This window comes from Toxorhynchites rutilus, chromosome 2 (genome assembly GCF_029784135.1).
Source record: "Toxorhynchites rutilus septentrionalis strain SRP chromosome 2, ASM2978413v1, whole genome shotgun sequence".
NCBI classification, from domain to species: Eukaryota; Metazoa; Arthropoda; class Insecta; order Diptera; family Culicidae; genus Toxorhynchites; species Toxorhynchites rutilus.
In genome coordinates, this window is record NC_073745.1 from 103,497,335 (window position 1) to 103,514,375 (window position 17,041).

Here is a 17,041-nt window from a genome sequence, read left to right on the forward strand (position 1 = left end):
TGTGGAGTGAAGATGAGTTCGGTCGCTGGTTACACATGATTATCCCTAAGGTCTCGACGAGTGCTTGGTTTAAGGGATTGAATGTAGGTCGTGATTTCATTCGCGTGATATCTTGGCTTATGTCCAATCACTACAACCTAAACGCGCATCTCTATCGCATTGGGCTCGCAGCAAACAATCTTGGTGATTGTGGCGATGGCTACCACGACATCGAGCATATTATCTGGTCGTGTATCCGGTTCCATGCTGCTCACTCTCTGCTCTCTAGAGTATGAATCTGCCATTTCACAGAACCAGTTACGGACAGAATGGCCCATTTAACTCTGAGAGCATCTGAGAGCATTTAACGTGGTTTGCCATGTCCACGATTTTGGAATGTCTAAGAATAGTTTTAAGGCTAGGATTAAAGACATAATTTAAGTTTCAGTCTGTACGATTGTAAATCGAAGACGAGGTCAAATAAATAAACATAAATTACCGTACTATTCTTATTGATTTCAGTTCAATCAAGTTAGAACGGATCCATATATTAACCATTCGTCGTTAGATTCATACGCTCAAAAGCAAAATATAAATGTTTAACTTTCGTATATCTATTCGCTAAATATAATGGTCATACATATACACACTTGTGAAAGAATTTCACTTGTGGAAGAATTGTAAACAGTAAACTATAAACTAATCGGTGGCTTATGGTAATTTTTAACAGTTACAGTTTCGGGGATATTTTTTTTATAATGAACAATATCGACAAGAAAACAAAAAAAAGAAAAGGAAGTTTCTAGAAATTCTCTTATATCATCTTTTTATGCCCCATCTAAAAAATGCATTAATTCTTAGTTTACCAAGAATACAGAGACAAAGAATATTAGGAATATGCAAACTTTATATTCCAGAACCTTTATCATCTTGTGATTATCTAGAAGACCGTTAGACATTCTTCTCTTCGATAAAAGACCCGAAAAACACGCAACAACTCCATGGAATGTAAAAAATATGTTTGTTTCGAGCATGTAGTTATGCTATGTTCTGATTCTAACTCCATTGAAACCACAATCGATTAATACGTTTTTATGTTATTTTATAGCTCTTTATACTTCCATGAATTATATTCAGTTGTTTACTTTTAATTAATGACAGAGAAAAATTCGAATTTCGTTATTTGTGTTGGAGTATCAAAAATTACTCTGCTTTGAGGATGCTGAATTAAAATGCTATTAAAACATAATAAAGACGAAGAAGTGCACCCGTGGCCGAGTGGTTAGCGTCTCACATTGTCATGCCGGGTGTTCGGGTTCGATTCTCGTTCTGGCCGGAGGATTTTTCGTCAAAGAAATTTCTTTCGACTTGCACTGTGGTCACGCGTATTCAAGAGCTTGCCCCTCGGAATACATTCAAGGCGTGTTATTTGGCTTAAGAAATCTCAACTAAGTATTAATAAATGACGCTAATTAATGCATACGTTGAGACGGCAAAAGTTCCACAGGGAACGTTAACGCCATTCAAGAAGAAGAAAGACGAAGAAAGCATATTTTTTTGAGTTTTTTCATTTAATAATACCTTCTTCTTCAAATAAATTCCAATAAAGCCTGAAAAATACACAATGGCAACATTACAGAGAAGATCAATTTTCGGTCTGTGACACCGTGCGCGAGTATACGTGTTATGATTTTGCACGCGAGTACAGGAGGGTTTATCTTTGTATTCATTATAGCACTTATCAGACAACGTGAAATATCATAGAGAAAACGGATGTCACCGGTTGTTGCGGATATTTCCTTTTCGCTTGCATGGGAATCGGCCCAAGCTGTTTTGACCCTCTACACACACGCTTAACTTCCCGCTCGAGTGCACAATATCGTCGATAAGCTGCGTCTTTGGCATTCCGAGTTCTTACCCGCTCTATTGCGACTTTGGCGTCCCTCGGTTCCTCTATGTACCTCTAGGTGACATTAGAGATCCACTGCCTTCTACGGGTGCGCCGTTCACCCATTTCATTCTCGTTGGCTGCGATGAAAGCGTCCACTAATCTCTGACGCTGCCACCAACGAAATATCCGCGGATCAGACGCTGAGTTCATCAACAAAGACCTTTTCAACAACGGGTCTTCGAGCAGGCATGCGTTCAGCCTACACCCGAGCTTTTCTTCCTTCCGGCACCTTCGGTACACAAAGGCGGATTTCACCGATAAGAAGATTAATTACTTTAGAAAAGATTGTAGAGATGTTGGGGCCTTATATGATTAATTATGGTTTGATACTCTCATAGGTAGATTACCCTGTAACGAAAGCACAAGGGCGCCTATCTTTCTTTAGGAACGTAAATCAAGGGAACAATTTAAAATTGAATCACCCAACGAATTTGCTATATCTTGTACGAAACAGAGCATACACATTTCACAATTTTTCATAATTTACATAAAAAAGTATAGAATGAGATTTAAAAAATGTTTTTATATTTACAGATTGTGTTTTCGGATTATCGAACGCAGGATAAAATGTTGTTTTATTTACATTTATTCAAACATCCTAAATCTGATTGAATTATTCTTACAACTCGCTTATCGATTTATAAAGCCATGTAAACAGTTCTTCAGAATACCTTAATGAGACTATACTCTACCACGCACCATGACCATTCAACTAGCGGGCGTCGAATACAACCACTAAAATGATAAATCAACATTCGGAATCAATCATATCAGTCACATTTTCACATTCACTTACATCGCTTTGTACGCTTTTTGTACATAATACGATAGCCACATTCACGGCAACGGATCGGATCTCGCGGGCGCATTTCATTCTCGTGGTGACATTCTGGAATTCATTATAATATAGCAAACTGTGCTTTCTGAAAACGTAAAACCATTTCTTACCTCCGCAAACGTATAACATCGCAGTTTTGAGCACGGTGTCTTTGGAGCTAGGATCAGACATGATGAAATAAAGCGAAAACTCGAAACACAAACTACTTAAACCACCAATAAATACCGAATGTTTAGCTGAATGTTTTGAAGTTTGACAATGAGCACATCGATCCTGCAGGTGGGGTTGTGACTGCAAGGTTTTTGGAAGCGAGCTGATCGATTTCGAGATGGCTTTTAAAGGTGGGAATACTAAAAACACACTGAGAGGAATAGTTAGTACAAATGACGAATTTTTTGGTACATGTTACCAATTCTCTAGTCATTTTCTACCCTACAAATCATTGGTACTGTTGAAGTGTAGTCATCCAGTCTAAGCAAACCTATGTTTATTTGTACCGACTACCAACCTGAGACCCCTAGCAACCTAGTTTGTTATTTTGTTTAAATGTTCACTTCACTAGTTTCACTCCTCAAGACTAGTCGTCTTTATTTCAAGCTTCCTGAAATCTTTCAAATCGTTACCACTCAAGAGGTTATGGGTACTTCAAGCAAGGATTCGGTGCACGGAATACCCCAGTTCAGCGGAGGTCCTGGATTTCACAACTGGAGTTTCCGGGTACGGATGTTCCTGGACGCGCAAGGAGTGGTCAAGACGTTGACAGATGATCACCCAGCGGACACTGTGGAGGCCGCGGTGAAGACGAAATTTGACGAGACGGACAGAAAAGCGAAGTCACTGTTGATCGGTTTCCTTGGCGATGACTGCCTGGAAATCGTTCGAGATAAAACTTCTGCGAAAAAAATGTGGCAAGCTCTCAAAAATTCCTTTGCTAAGAAGTCTCTGGTGACGCAGAACCTGGTTCGGAAGCAGATTGGACGGTTGAGGATGAAGGAAGGCGATCCCATGCGTGGTCATCTGGTGGTTTTCAAAGACCTGATTCGGCAGCTCAAACAGGCAGACGGAGAGTTAGCTGAAGCGGATTTGATAGTGACGCTGTTTGGGACTCTTCCGGAAGTTTTTGATCCGTTAATCACGGCGCTCGAAACCCTAGGCGACGAAGATTTGAAATTCGATACCGTCAAGCAGCGGCTCCTGGCAGAGGAGGTGAAGCAGCGTGACCGGCACAATGATGTGGTGGAGAAGTCAACGGCGTTCATCGGCGAAAAAGGTAAAGTTAAATCGAAAACGTTCAAAGGCAAGTGCCACAAATGCGGCCGGAAGGGACACATGCAGAAAGATTGCCGCCAGAGGAACAACGGTGAGGCCAACGTAGCTTCAGGAAGCGGTTCTGTGAGCTTTATGGTCAACCGTGAAAAATCTGGCCGGCGGCAGAGCGAAAAGGACACCTTCAAGTTGGATTCTGGATCAAGTGACCATTTGATTAATGATGCCAGGGTATTTTCGTCGTCTTCAAGACTGGCTGAGCCGATCGTTATTCAAGTTTCCAAGGACGGTGAAACACTCGTGGCGGTGTTCGAGTAAATATCAACGAGGTGCTGTATATCCCCGACCTACGGGATAACCTGATGTCCGTTAAACGACTGGCAATTGCTGGAATTTCGGTGCTGTTTGATGGTCGTCAAGCAGTGTTACGGAAGGAGAACCAAGTGATTGCCACGGCCCATTTGAAGGGCAGTCTGTACGAGCTGGAAATCAACGTGGATCCACCGGCAGCAAACATGTGCGATGCAGAGGCGAGCGGATTGTGGCATCGTCGACTTGGCCATCTCAATGAAAAGGCGATGGCAAAACTGGTGCAGCACAACATGGTGAATGGCATCAACGTGAAACCAAAGGCCATTGAGTTCTGTGATCCCTGTGTACAAGGTAAGCAGTGCCGCGAACCTTTCAGCGGTACTAGACAGCGAGCAACCCGGGTGTTGGAACGAATCCACTCGGACGTCTGTGGTCCTATTGATCCACCGGCGTGGGACGGGTCACGATATTTTGTTTCCTTTATCGACGACCACACGCACTTCGTGGTTATCTACCTGATGAAGAAGAAGTCCCAAGTTTTTGAGAAATTCCGTGAGTTCGAAGCAATGGCTACAGCGGCGACAGGCAAGGCGATTTCCAGACTGACCGTAGATCAAGGAAGGGAGTACTGCTCCAACGAACAGAAGGCGTGGTACAGATCCAAAGGCATTCAAGTGGAGCCAACGGTCGCTTATACTCCCCAGCAGAACGGTGTAACAGAACGTTTCAACAGGACGCTCATCGAGAAGATACGTGCTATGCTCTTCGATTCACAGGTCCCAAAGAATTTGTGGTCTGAAGCCGCCTACACCGGAGTGTACCTGCTGAACCGAAGTCCTACGGCAAGCCTCCAGTGTGAAAAGACGCCAGCTGAACTGTGGTTCGGTACGAAGCCAAGTGTAGAGAAGGTTCGCATATTCGGATGCAAGGCATTTGCGTGGATTCCAAGCCAGACAAGGAAGAAGCTCGATCCGAAAAGCGTGGAGGTAGTCTTGATGGGGTATGCCCCTAATGGTTACAGGCTCTGGGACAGAAAGCAACGGAAGATCATCGTAGCCCGAGATGTCAAGTTTGACGAAACACGTTTTCCTTATGGTGCAGAACCAGATGAATCATCAAAAGCTCCCCTGGTCGTCGTATTCCCGCTTGAACAAGAGGGGGAAGCTGAAGATGTACAAGCTGACGTGGCAGAACCAGGTGACGATTCCCAAGAAGAAGAAGATCCGCAGTCCGACGACGAAGCTCAACCAGACGAGCCTGATGATCCGACACCACCAGCGCTCCCTTCGCAACCAGAACACTGCGAGTCTGACGGACAAACGCAAGTGAGGCGCAGCGAACGGGAGCGCACGCTCCCTGGTAAGTTATTTGATTACTTTACCGGTTACGGAGCAACTTCTGGCGGTCTACTTTTCATAGATACTCCACAAAGCTATGATGAGATAGCTGGACGAGATGACAGCAAGGATTGGTTACGTGCGGTCAAAAGCGAACTAGGCTCTCTGAAGAGGAACAACGTGTGGCAGTTAACGACGTGCTCGGCTGACGTAAAACCCCTCAAATCGAAATGGGTCTTCAGACTGAAGGAGGACGACAATGGTAGGCCCGTTCGCTACAAAGCACGTTTAGTGGCGAAGGGTTATCTCCAAAAGCCGGGACAAGATTTCGAGGAAACCTACGCACCGGTGGCAAGGCTGGCCACAATCCGAGCTGTGCTGGCCGTCGGAGTTCATCATAAGTATCATTTTCATCAAATGGATGTACGGACTGCTTTCCAGCATGGAAGTTTGAAGGAAACCATCTACATGGCCGTTCCGGATGGAGTTCAAGCGAAGCCTAGTCAAGTTTGTCGATTGGTCAAGTCGTTGTATGGCCTAAAGCAATCCCCGAGATGTTGGAACGAGCGTTTCAACGAAGAGCTGCTGAAGATGGGCTTCATTCGGTCCAAGCACGACTATTGCCTCTACACGAAGCTGGTTCCCAATGATGAGCTGATCGTGATTCTATACGTGGATGACCTTCTGGTGGTGGGCCGGAATCTATCAACGATTGCGCAATTGAAGCGTGATCTGGCCAAGCTGTTCGAGATGTCCGATTGTGGTGACCTGTGCCATTTCTTAGGCATAAAAATCGACTACAACAATGAGGCTGGTGTAATGAAGCTGTCGCAGAACGCAGGCATCAATCGGCTGATGAAACGCTTCGGGATGGATGACTGCAATCCGGTCAGAGTTCCGATGGAGAAAGGCCTCTCACTGGAACCGACAGGCCAACGCACTGACGAACCATATCGCGAGCTATTGGGATCCCTGATATATCTCATGCTGTGTGTTCGACCTGACGTATGTTTTCCGGTTGGATATCTGGGTCGTTTCCAGCAAAACCCTACGACTCAACACTGGCAAGCACTGAAGCACGTGGTCCGGTACATTCAAGGAACCAGAGGTATGACGCTACTATTCCGGCGAGAGGAATCGAGCGTACCATTGGCCGGGTACGCGGATGCGGATTGGGCTTCCGATGTCACCGATAGGAAATCTGTCAGCGGTTACCTGTTCAAGGTGTTCGGATGTCCCGTCTCCTGGTGTAGCAAGAAGCAGCAGACAGTAGCAACATCATCCAGCGAGGCAGAATATGTAGCTCTGAGTCTGGCGGCAACTGAAGCGATTTGGCTGAACGGAGTTCTGAAGGATCTGCAAGAAGCTAGCGCACCGGTTACCATCTACGAAGATAACAGGGGCTGCATCTGCATGGCGAAGAATTTGGAGATGATGCGCACCAAGCATATCGACGTCAAGCATCACTTCCTCCGTGATCACGTGGCGTCTGGATCCCTAAAAATCGAACCTATCAAGACCGAAGATCAGATAGCGGATATATATTTACCAAGCCGTTGGAGTCTACCCGTTTCAAGGCTCTACGGTCAAACCTAGGATTAACTGTTTGAGAGGGGGTGTTGAAGTGTAGTCATCCAGTCTAAGCAAACCTATGTTTATTTGTACCGACTACCAACCTGAGACCCCTAGCAACCTAGTTTGTTATTTTGTTTAAATGTTCACTTCACTAGTTTCACTCCTCAAGACTAGTCGTCTTTATTTCAAGCTTCCTGAAATCTTTCAAATCGTTACCACTCAAGAGGTACATATTACGAAAGAAAAATGGTAGGCACAAACGTCAAACAAACTACGATTTGTTGGTCCAACATTGGCGCAATATCAGTGAAAATTTTGCTTCTCGTTTGTGAGAGATCAGGGATAATAAAAATGTTTTTTAATAATTATTTTTAATTTAAAAAATTCTATTTGATTACATTCAACTCGACATACTTAGAATACATTATAATAATAATATATAACTTATTCTATGAGCAGCGTACACGAGGAAAGTTCCCGTTCCTCTACCTGCTGCATCGCTCTAGTTTGCATTATTTAGGGAGTGTCTGTAGCACCAGCACGTTTCATCCGCATATTGTTCTCTCGTGTCTCTATGAAGAAAAGAAATACATATGTTAATAATATTAAATATGTATATATGTAATGAAACGTACCATCAACAAAATGCTTACCTCCGAATCGCTTCATCTCCAAAATAGAAATGGCGATTGCAAAGTGCGCACATCACAGATGTTAGGTATGACAAAAAAGTAAAATGAAGTAAAATCTACGAATCTCTAGTAGGAACGTTCATTGCGTCTGACATCGCTTTTACGTAATTTTGGTAATATATACAAAACATTTGTATATTTTACCAATGTTTTGGCTACTAAAGATTTGGTAGCTGCTTTTACTAAACTATTTCTCCAGTGCAGACACATTGTCAGTCAAGGTCCACACAAAAGGTGAAAATTAGCAATTTTAACAACAGAGTTTGATAGCACAATAATTTACCTTTAATTCGACATATAGCTAATTTGACAGACCTGTAATGCGACACAAATAATTGGACATTGTTGTAAACAGCGAGTTTTGGACCAAGTTTAGACCCTAGATTGAATGTCGCCATCAGACGTCGACATTGTACCATTGTCATCGCGAATGTCAAATTACAGACCACTATCGCCTCTAATACTTATGACAGACATACCGCTGTACTAACGTTGTACTTTGAAAATTGTATGTCTGTCACCATGTACAGCGCTAGAACCATGCAAGCAATACAGTACAATCGCTGTATCTGTACCGACCTGTTTCACCGTTGTATATGGCTACAGCTTGTCAATCCCAACTGTGCGCAGCGCCATAGACGGGTAGTGGTGGATAGCATGAACAAACCAAATCAAAACACTCATTAAACATTCTTTTCATTGACTTTCTTTTGAGTTTATAACTCAGTTTGGAAACTTGTTTGTTGTGTTTGATAGTTTAGACGCTACATAAAAATCTTTCTCATTGAAATGTGGTGAAAATTGGTCAAATTTCTGATTGTAAGTTTGACATGCGGTGCAATGTATAACCAAAGTATGTCTATCATGCTACGATGATACTTGTACAACGCTGTACACGTACAACGCTAGTACAGCTGTATGCGACACAGAGTGGTGCCTCAGTATGTCGAATTAGAGGGAACTTACTGTATTAAGATCTTCTATTTTTTCTTTCAACGTAACGTTATACTTATGACAGACATACAGCTGTACTAGCGTTGTACTTCGAAAATTGTATGTCTGTCACCATGTACAGCGTTAGAATCATGCAAGCAACTCGGTACAATCGCTGTACCTGTACCGACCTATTTTACCGCTGTACATGGCTACAGTTGTACTGTGCGCAGCGCCATAGACGGTTAGTGGTGGGTAGAATGAACAAAACGAATCAAAACATTTGGTATACATTCTTTTCATTGACTTTCTCTTGAGTTAATAACTCAGATTGGAAACATATTTGTTGTGTCCGATAGTTTAGACGCTAAATAAAAACCTTTTTCATTGAAATAGTGGTGAAAATACAATGCAATAAATTCAAACTTCTGATTGTCAGTTTGACATACGGTACAATGTACAACCAAAGTATGTGTGTCATGCTATCGTGGTACCTGTACAACGCTGTACACGTACAGCGCTAGTACAGTTGTATGTCTGTCCATGGTATTACTTTCATTATTCGTTGTAATTAACTGTGATTTCTTTAAGTATTAGTGAAATTTAGATAAATAACACTCGATAATTTATTTTAGTGTCAATCGAAAGAACTTTATTTGATGACGAATTAAACCCGATTGGAACACATTGATGTCTCAATCTCATTACTGTGCGTTTTCATAACGTCTTGTTCATATCATTGTCGATTTTACACAAATCGACTCTTCCGTTCTGGGTCCGAATATTTCTACTTTCCTGACGAGGGCTGCAAATCAACTCCAAAATTCGATCCCTGCTGTCGTTGGTTTCAAGGTCCTACATTCATGACAACTCTGCTCGAGCTGAAGATTGTGCCGGCAACTGACCATTCTACCCTGAATTCCTCGAGTCAAGAGAGATGCACCACGATTCATATGAGGTACAGACTAGCGGGACGTCGCTGATTAATGGCCAGTTGTACCCCAATAGGAAGTATCCCGTGTCGACCACACGTACAAAGAATTGGAGACTGCAATATCCCAATTATGAGAACACTTCGTAATACTAGCCTCGAGTCAACCGTGAGTAATCGGTTACATATTACTAACATAGTCGTAAGGCAAAAAAATGTCAAAATATTACACTCTCGGCCCCGTCAGACTAACACCATATGAGCCTTAAAAAATATATATATTGGACATATACATTCTTGGGTGATCCTGAGGAAAAGTGACCCAAAGAATCGAAGAATATCTCACATCAAACTACAGAAGAACTCCGTGAAGTTATACTGCATCATTCAATCGTTGCAAAAACTATGATAAACGTGAAGCGCTTTTCGAATTGGTGTCGTTCCTTACGTGTGATGGCGTATGTATTCAAGGTTGCATCGATCGGAAAGGAGATTTCCAGAAACAAACTGGTCAAAGCAGAGATGGAATTATGGAGTCAAACCCAAGCAGAGGTGTATCACAGTAAATTAGAGTGTTTACTCAAGAGAAAGGCACTAGCGAACTCCAGTTCTCTTTATCCATTGGCACCATTCCATGATGAAGCGTATATTTTAAGAGTCAGTGGTCGTATAGGAGCGACTCCATAGTTCCGTACTCAACCTGATATCCAATTTTTTTTTTTTTGAAGCAGCACAGGAATACCATACTCATAATCGACAACTATTATCGGAAGTTTATTCACGCGAATGAAAGGACCATTTGTAATGAACTTGTGATGAACTTTGCGCACTCTTATCCGGAAAATAATCCGAAGTTGCAAGATGCGCAAGGTCAGAAAAGCGATTTCTACCCCACCATTGCGCAACGGTCCAGTAGGTCCATTTAAGTGGAAATTAGCATCTAGAGATCGACAGTTATTCTCTAGACAAAAACTTTCTTCGACAAAGTTGTTACATATAATAGGGCGTTCGTTTTCATGTTATCAAAAATATGGTGACCAAAATTTTCGATGAAATGAAAAATCTAACTTTCTTATCTTTATAGATAGAGGTAAACATAGTCCAACAATGTTATAGCCCAAGTTATTCTAAGCAACTATGTAGAACAAAGTGTTTTTCTATTTCTTAAAATAACCGATATAGCGCTTTTTTCTAAGTTGCATTAGGGTCACTATGAAAAAAATGGGTTTTTGCTTCTTCTTCTTCTTCAATGGCACTAACGTTCCTAGAGGAACTTCGCCGTCTCAACGTAGTATTACTTGCGTCATTTTTATTAGTACTTAGTTAAGATTTCTATGCCAAATAACACGCCTTGAATGCATTCTGAGTGGCAAGCTCTAGAATACGCGTGATCACAGTGCAAGTCGGAGGAAATTTCTTTGACGAAAAATTCCCCCGACCAGAACGGGAATCGAACCCGAACACCCGGCATGTTAGTTATGACGCTAACCACTCGGCCACGGGTGCACGCGGTTTTTGCTCTAACTATTATATTTAAAATTCTACATGCAAACTGTCTTCAGAAGACTTTTAGAGCTTAATAAGACGAAATAAAAAAAAATACACTCTCTTCATTTGTTTGTCATTCTTTCTGGGTCAAACATAAAAAATGTTTATTGGCGGCATTTGAAAGGGCATACATAACTCTACATAATGTAATATTTTCAAAACTGTTATTTTTTGCATTTGAGTAAATTAATATTGAAATCTAGAGAATAGAGGTCTTCCATAAAGTTGTTTCAAGCGCTTTCTATCTAGGCTCACCATGCAAAAAACAAGATTTTTGCTCTAACTTTTATATTTCATCCTCTACATCAAAATTGTCTTAGTATGACTTTTAGAGCTTATCAAAACAAACACAAACAAGCGATGCAGAACTTCAATATCTGTCAATATCTGAATCATACTCAAAGTTATTGATGTTTTTTCACCTAAAAACTCATGATTTAAAATTTGATTTACTCAAATACCAAAAAAAAACATAGTTTTGAAAATATCACATTATGTAGAGGCGAATATGCCTTTTCAAATGCCGCCAATGAACATTTTTTATGTTTACTCCAGAAAGAGTGACAAACAAATGAAGAGAGCGTATTTTTGGAGATGAAATATCAATAACTTTGAGTAGAGTTGAGATATTGACAAGTTCTGTATCGCAAAATGTTCGTCTTAGTAAGCTCTAAAAGTCTTCTGAAGACAGTTTGCATGTAGAATTTTAAATATAATAGTTAGAGCAAAAACCCGTTTTTTATGGTGACTCTAACGCAACCTAGAAAAAAAGCGTTATGTCGGTTATTTTAAGAAATAGAAAAACACTTTGTTCTACAAAGTTTCTCAGAATAGCTGGGGCTACCACATTGTTGAACTATGTTTATCTCTATCTATAAAAATGAGAAAGTTAGATTTTCTATTTCATCGGAAATTCTGATCACCCTATTTTCGACAACATGAAAACGAACGCCTATCATATGTAACAACTTTGTCGAAGACAGTTTTTGTCTAGAGGATAACTGTCGAGCTCTAGATGCTAATTTCCACTTAAATGCACTTCCTGGACCATTGTGCATTGATGTCTTCGCTCCCCAAAATTCATCTGATTCAATTGAAACACCCATTTATTTACGTAGGCGTTCATTATTTCGCTCCACGGTCTAACAGATCAACGAAAACTTTGTTCCAACGAACACTCACTTGTTCTTGAATGGCGTTAACGTTCCCTGTGGAATTTTTGCCGTCTCAACGTATGCATTTACTAGCGTCATTTATTGATACTTAGTTTAGATTTCTTAAGCTAATTAACACGCCTTGAATGTATTCCGAGAGGCAAGCTCTAGAATACGCGTGACCACAGTGCGAGTCGAAGGAAATTTCTCTGACGAAAAATCCCCCGGCCAGAACGGGAATCGAACTCGAACACCCGGCATGATAATATGAGATGCTGACCACTCGGCCACGGGTGCAACACTCACACCAAGTGGTATTTTAATGTTCCCGTCACTCCACACATGGACGGTACAATACTAGTTGTATGTCTGTCATAAGTATTACGCAAACGACAAACATTTTCCATCATAGAAATTTCAAACATGCTACACAGAATACATACAAATCGTGTTATTTGGCATTAAAATCCTAACCAACAGAGTTGCCTCTAATTCGACATACCGAGACACTAATCAGTGTCCCATTAGAGGGGATGTTGACCTCTAATTGGACATTCGCGATGACATTGGAACAGTGTCGACGTCAGGTGGCGACTTTCAATTTGAGGCCATAATTTGGGTCCCAAACTAGATAGTGTAATCACTATCAGATTAGAAGACATGAAGTCAGTTTTAAGATGTTAAAATTTTAATGAAAATTTCTACATCATGTTATTTAATTACAATGACCTCTAAAAACTCATTGAAAATCCAACAAATAACCTATGGAAAGATGTGCTGTATTTTGCTGAAAAAGATTGAAAACACTCCTAAAAATTTATCGTGTTGTGGAACTTGCACAAAGGATGTTTACAAATGTGTCAAATTGAGGAGAAAATTACTCGTGTCGCATTACAGGTCTGTCCAAATAGTTAGATGTCGAATCAGAGGCGGTTCCCTGTACTAATAATAAAATGACACAAGTTAGTATGAACGTTAAGAGGGTGATCTAGTCTAGAAATTTGAAAAAAACAATCTTATTTCTGAAGTTGAGACATCCAAGAACATTCAATAATTTACCGAGTATAGCTATTGAAGCGATGCGGTATCTAATCTTGTCTAGTTTTTTTCAAACTGTGTACACGATATTGGTGTGCGTAAAACTCTACACATCTCTCTATCGCATGAATAAATTAAAAATTATTAAATTTGAAATTCTCTATTTGAAAAAAAGAAATGAAATAGTTATAAAAACGTACAAAAAAGCAATTTAGGTTGTTTTGCCGTAATTTTGTCAAAAAAGTCTGTCAATTTCTGTCATTCTGTCGAAAAAATTGTTTGACTTGTCCGAGGTCCATGCGATAGCGACATCTTTAATGATTGAGAATTTGTTAGATTTTATTGTTTATGATATCCAGAAGAAACGAAATTTGTACCGCTACACTGGAATACCCCCTTAATACTTATGACAGACATACAGCTGTACTACCGTTATATTTCGAAAATTGTATGTCTGTCACCATGTACAGCGCTAGAACCATGCAAGCAACTCGGTACAATCGCTGTATCTGTACCGACCTGTTTCATCGTTATACATAGCTACAGTTGTACTGTGCGCGGCGCCATAGACGGTTAGTGGTGAGTAGCATAAACAAACCGAATCAAAACATTTGGTAAACACTTTTTTCATTGACTTTCTCTTGAGTTAAGAACTCAGATTGGAAGCTTGCTTGTTGTGTTTGATAGTTTAGACGTCAGATAAAAAACCTTTTTCATTGAAATATGTGGTAAAAATTGGTCAAATTTCGAATTGTCAGTTTGACATGCAGTACAATCCACAACCTAAGTATGTCTGTCATGCTACCGTGGTACCTGTACAACGCTATACACGTACAACGCTAGTACAGCTGTATGTCTGTCCATGGTATAAGACGGCAAAAGTTCTTCTAGGGAAATTAGCGTCATTCGTCCACGTGGACAACAGGGGGAGGAATACAGTCAATGTCCATGCTTGCAAACGGAAGGGGAGAGAGAATCTAAAATCATAGTCCTGAACAGACCCTTCGGAAAAATATCGTGATGAACTGATTGATTGATTTTCTTTTAAAGATTTTCGGTCAATAGTTCGGAATGTCTTCATGAAGTTAATGGTTGCACTAAAACGAACATCTGGTATCCCTGTACTACACTATCATATTTTGACGCTCGAGCTTTCCCAGCGTTACCAACCTCCGAATCGACGAAAGCGAAACATTTGATTTTCGATTGTCACTCTTGCGATGATGAATTGAAAGTTTAACCAGCAGCTAACTAATCGTCCAGCAGTGAACCACAAAGGATTGTTGTGCTACAGAAAACCCAAAGATTTGTCGTGAGTGCGTCATAAATCCGCTGTAGGTGACCAATCGGAAGTCTATACCCACACCAGAGCAAGGTGAGTGATTCGTCGGAAATTAAGATGCAAGGGAAAGCCGCCAGATGCGCTTTGGAAAATTGATGTTTTTGCTATAACTATGGCATTTGTGGTTTTCCCTTTAATTCGCTTACGTCCGTAGATGTTTTTCATCAGCAAAATAGGACATCAATGAAAAAATAACTTCTATAAATACGTAACTATTTTCGCTAAAGAAAGATAAATAATTTTCATTGCAGTGAAGGGAATCATGAGTGGACCGATATTTGGCAGTAGCAGTGCCCTTGGGGGCAGCTCGGGTGGGAATCGTCATTTGGTGGAGTTTCGAGCCGGTCGAATGAATTTGGTGAACAAAATGGTACACCCGGACAATCGCAAAGGATTGGTGTACGTTTATCAGGCGGAAGACGGACTGATTCATTTCTGCTGGAAGGATCGCACCACTGGCAACGTAGAAGATGATTTGATCGTCTTTCCTGATGATTGCGAATTTAAGAAGATCGAGAATGTCAAGAATGGGCGAGTTTTCCTGCTAAAGTTTAAAAGTTCCAGCCGTCGGTTGTTCTTTTGGATGCAAGAACCAAAAACGGACAAGGATGACGAGTGGTGCCGTCGGATCAACGAGGTCATCAACAATCCTCCATCGGCTAGTAGCCTGGGCGGAGGGTCTGGCCGGGGAGGCAGCAGCAGCGACAACGGGGACTTGCAGTACATCATGCAAAACATGTCACAGCAACAGCTGATGCAACTCTTTGGCGGTGTTGGACAAATGGGCGGATTGAGCAGCTTACTTGGTTCGATGAGGTGGGTTACGTGTTTGTTGATGTTTTTTTTTTAATAGTGAGAGTACATGACGTAATCACGTTATCGCGAAGTGAATTCAAGAAAATCCGTTTGGAGAATATTAGTTATAGATGCTCACGTTTTGATCTTTCCTTAGCCGTACATCATCCGGAAACTCGAGCAGCCGCACAAGCGCCACGACACCTTCCAGCCGCAGCACACAATCATCGAGCAATGCTAGCAGTGGTGTTACCGTTACCACACCAACTGCTGCCTCCAATTTGCCCTCAACACCACGCGCTCCCAGGAAGCATGCGTCCGATTCGTCCAAGAGCAGTGCACCCGCAGCAGCACCAGCAACCGCGGCAGCGACTCCAATCAACAGTGGTGCGGCAGGCGAGGGCAGTACTGGCGGAAACCGCGTCCGTTTGTCCGATCTCCAGAACTACCTTGCTGAGATGAATCCCGCTTCTAGCACTTCTGATGCTAGCCAAAAACGTAATGTCGATCTTTCAACCGCCGTCAATTCGGATTCGCTATCATCCGTCATTTCGGATAAGGATCAGGTGGAAAGTCTAATCGCACATCTTCCTCAAATCGAAGGAGACAAAAAGCAACAGCTGAAAGAAACCCTATCCTCGCCCCAATTTCAACAGGCCCTGTCTATGTTCTCGAATGCTCTGCAATCCGGCCAGCTTGGTCCCGTAGTTTCGCAATTCCAGCTGAACGCCGAGGCAGTAGCGGCCGCGAACAGTGGCGACCTGGAGCAATTTGTCAAAGCGCTGGAGAACGCCCAAAAGAAGAATGAATCCGAAAAGGCTAAGACTGCTTCCCCCTCCGAGGAAAAAACCGATACCAAGGAAGAAAATGGTACGTCGACAGGAAAAGCCGACCAAAAAGACGACGATCCGATGACCGGATAGATTCGTCGCACTAGCATCAAGGGTTTCATGCGCATACAATTTCTCTTATATCTTTCAACTATTTTATATTTTTGCTGATTCTAATCAGAGATGTTTGTTAAAAATAGTACATTTAAAATTGGCAATAAATAATCAGGCGGTGTCAACAAAAACATCCAATGCAAGAGTTAGAAATGTTTTTTTTACGCAAATAGGATTGATAACGTATAATTTGGCGTTTTCTTATTCTTGCATAACAATTTTATTCATTTCTCGTGACTATTCGATCCGTTTTACAAAATAAACAACGCTTCTCCTAAACTGCTAATGTTACAATTAACAAAAAATGTAGACATTGAATATAGATGAACGAAAATACAAAGAATAAATGTTTCAATGACAATGACCGTGCTGTAGCAACCAGTTGCGAGGAAAGGCTGTCATCAAG

General features: G+C 41.5%; 2 protein-coding genes across 2 annotated transcripts; one reads left to right on the forward strand and one right to left on the reverse strand.

The window, feature by feature from the left end:
• Positions 1–2,500: 2,500 nt before the first annotated feature.
• Positions 2,501–3,050, reverse strand: LOC129771025 (DNA-directed RNA polymerases I, II, and III subunit RPABC4). The gene is made up of 3 exons (XM_055774267.1): positions 2,879–3,050; positions 2,727–2,819; positions 2,501–2,665 (listed from the first exon to the last, which is right to left on the reverse strand). The coding sequence occupies exons 1-3, from the start codon at positions 2,937–2,939 to the stop codon at positions 2,643–2,645; spliced, it is 177 nt and encodes a 58-aa protein (XP_055630242.1). The 5' UTR covers positions 2,940–3,050; the 3' UTR covers positions 2,501–2,642.
• Positions 3,051–14,740: 11,690 nt separating this feature from the next.
• LOC129767965 (proteasomal ubiquitin receptor ADRM1 homolog) lies at positions 14,741–16,780 on the forward strand. Its single transcript, XM_055769290.1, has 3 exons — positions 14,741–14,929; positions 15,148–15,712; positions 15,849–16,780. The coding sequence occupies exons 2-3, from the start codon at positions 15,159–15,161 to the stop codon at positions 16,612–16,614; spliced, it is 1,320 nt and encodes a 439-aa protein (XP_055625265.1). The 5' UTR covers positions 14,741–14,929; positions 15,148–15,158; the 3' UTR covers positions 16,615–16,780.
• The last annotated feature ends 261 nt before the right edge of the window (positions 16,781–17,041 follow it).

Coding starts and splice junctions, on each gene's coding strand:
- LOC129771025 (XM_055774267.1), bottom strand. CDS start 2,939: ATGTCTGATCCTAGCTCCAAAGACACCGTGCTCAAAACTGCGATGTTA. Junction 2,820..2,878: donor GATGTTATACGTTTGCGGAG/GTAAGAAATGGT, acceptor AATGAATTCCAG/AATGTCACCACGAGAATGAA. Junction 2,666..2,726: donor CAAAAAGCGTACAAAGCGAT/GTAAGTGAATGT, acceptor TTATCATTTTAG/TGGTTGTATTCGACGCCCGC.
- LOC129767965 (XM_055769290.1), top strand. CDS start 15,159: ATGAGTGGACCGATATTTGGCAGTAGCAGTGCCCTTGGGGGCAGCTCG. Junction 15,713..15,848: donor AGCTTACTTGGTTCGATGAG/GTGGGTTACGTG, acceptor ATCTTTCCTTAG/CCGTACATCATCCGGAAACT.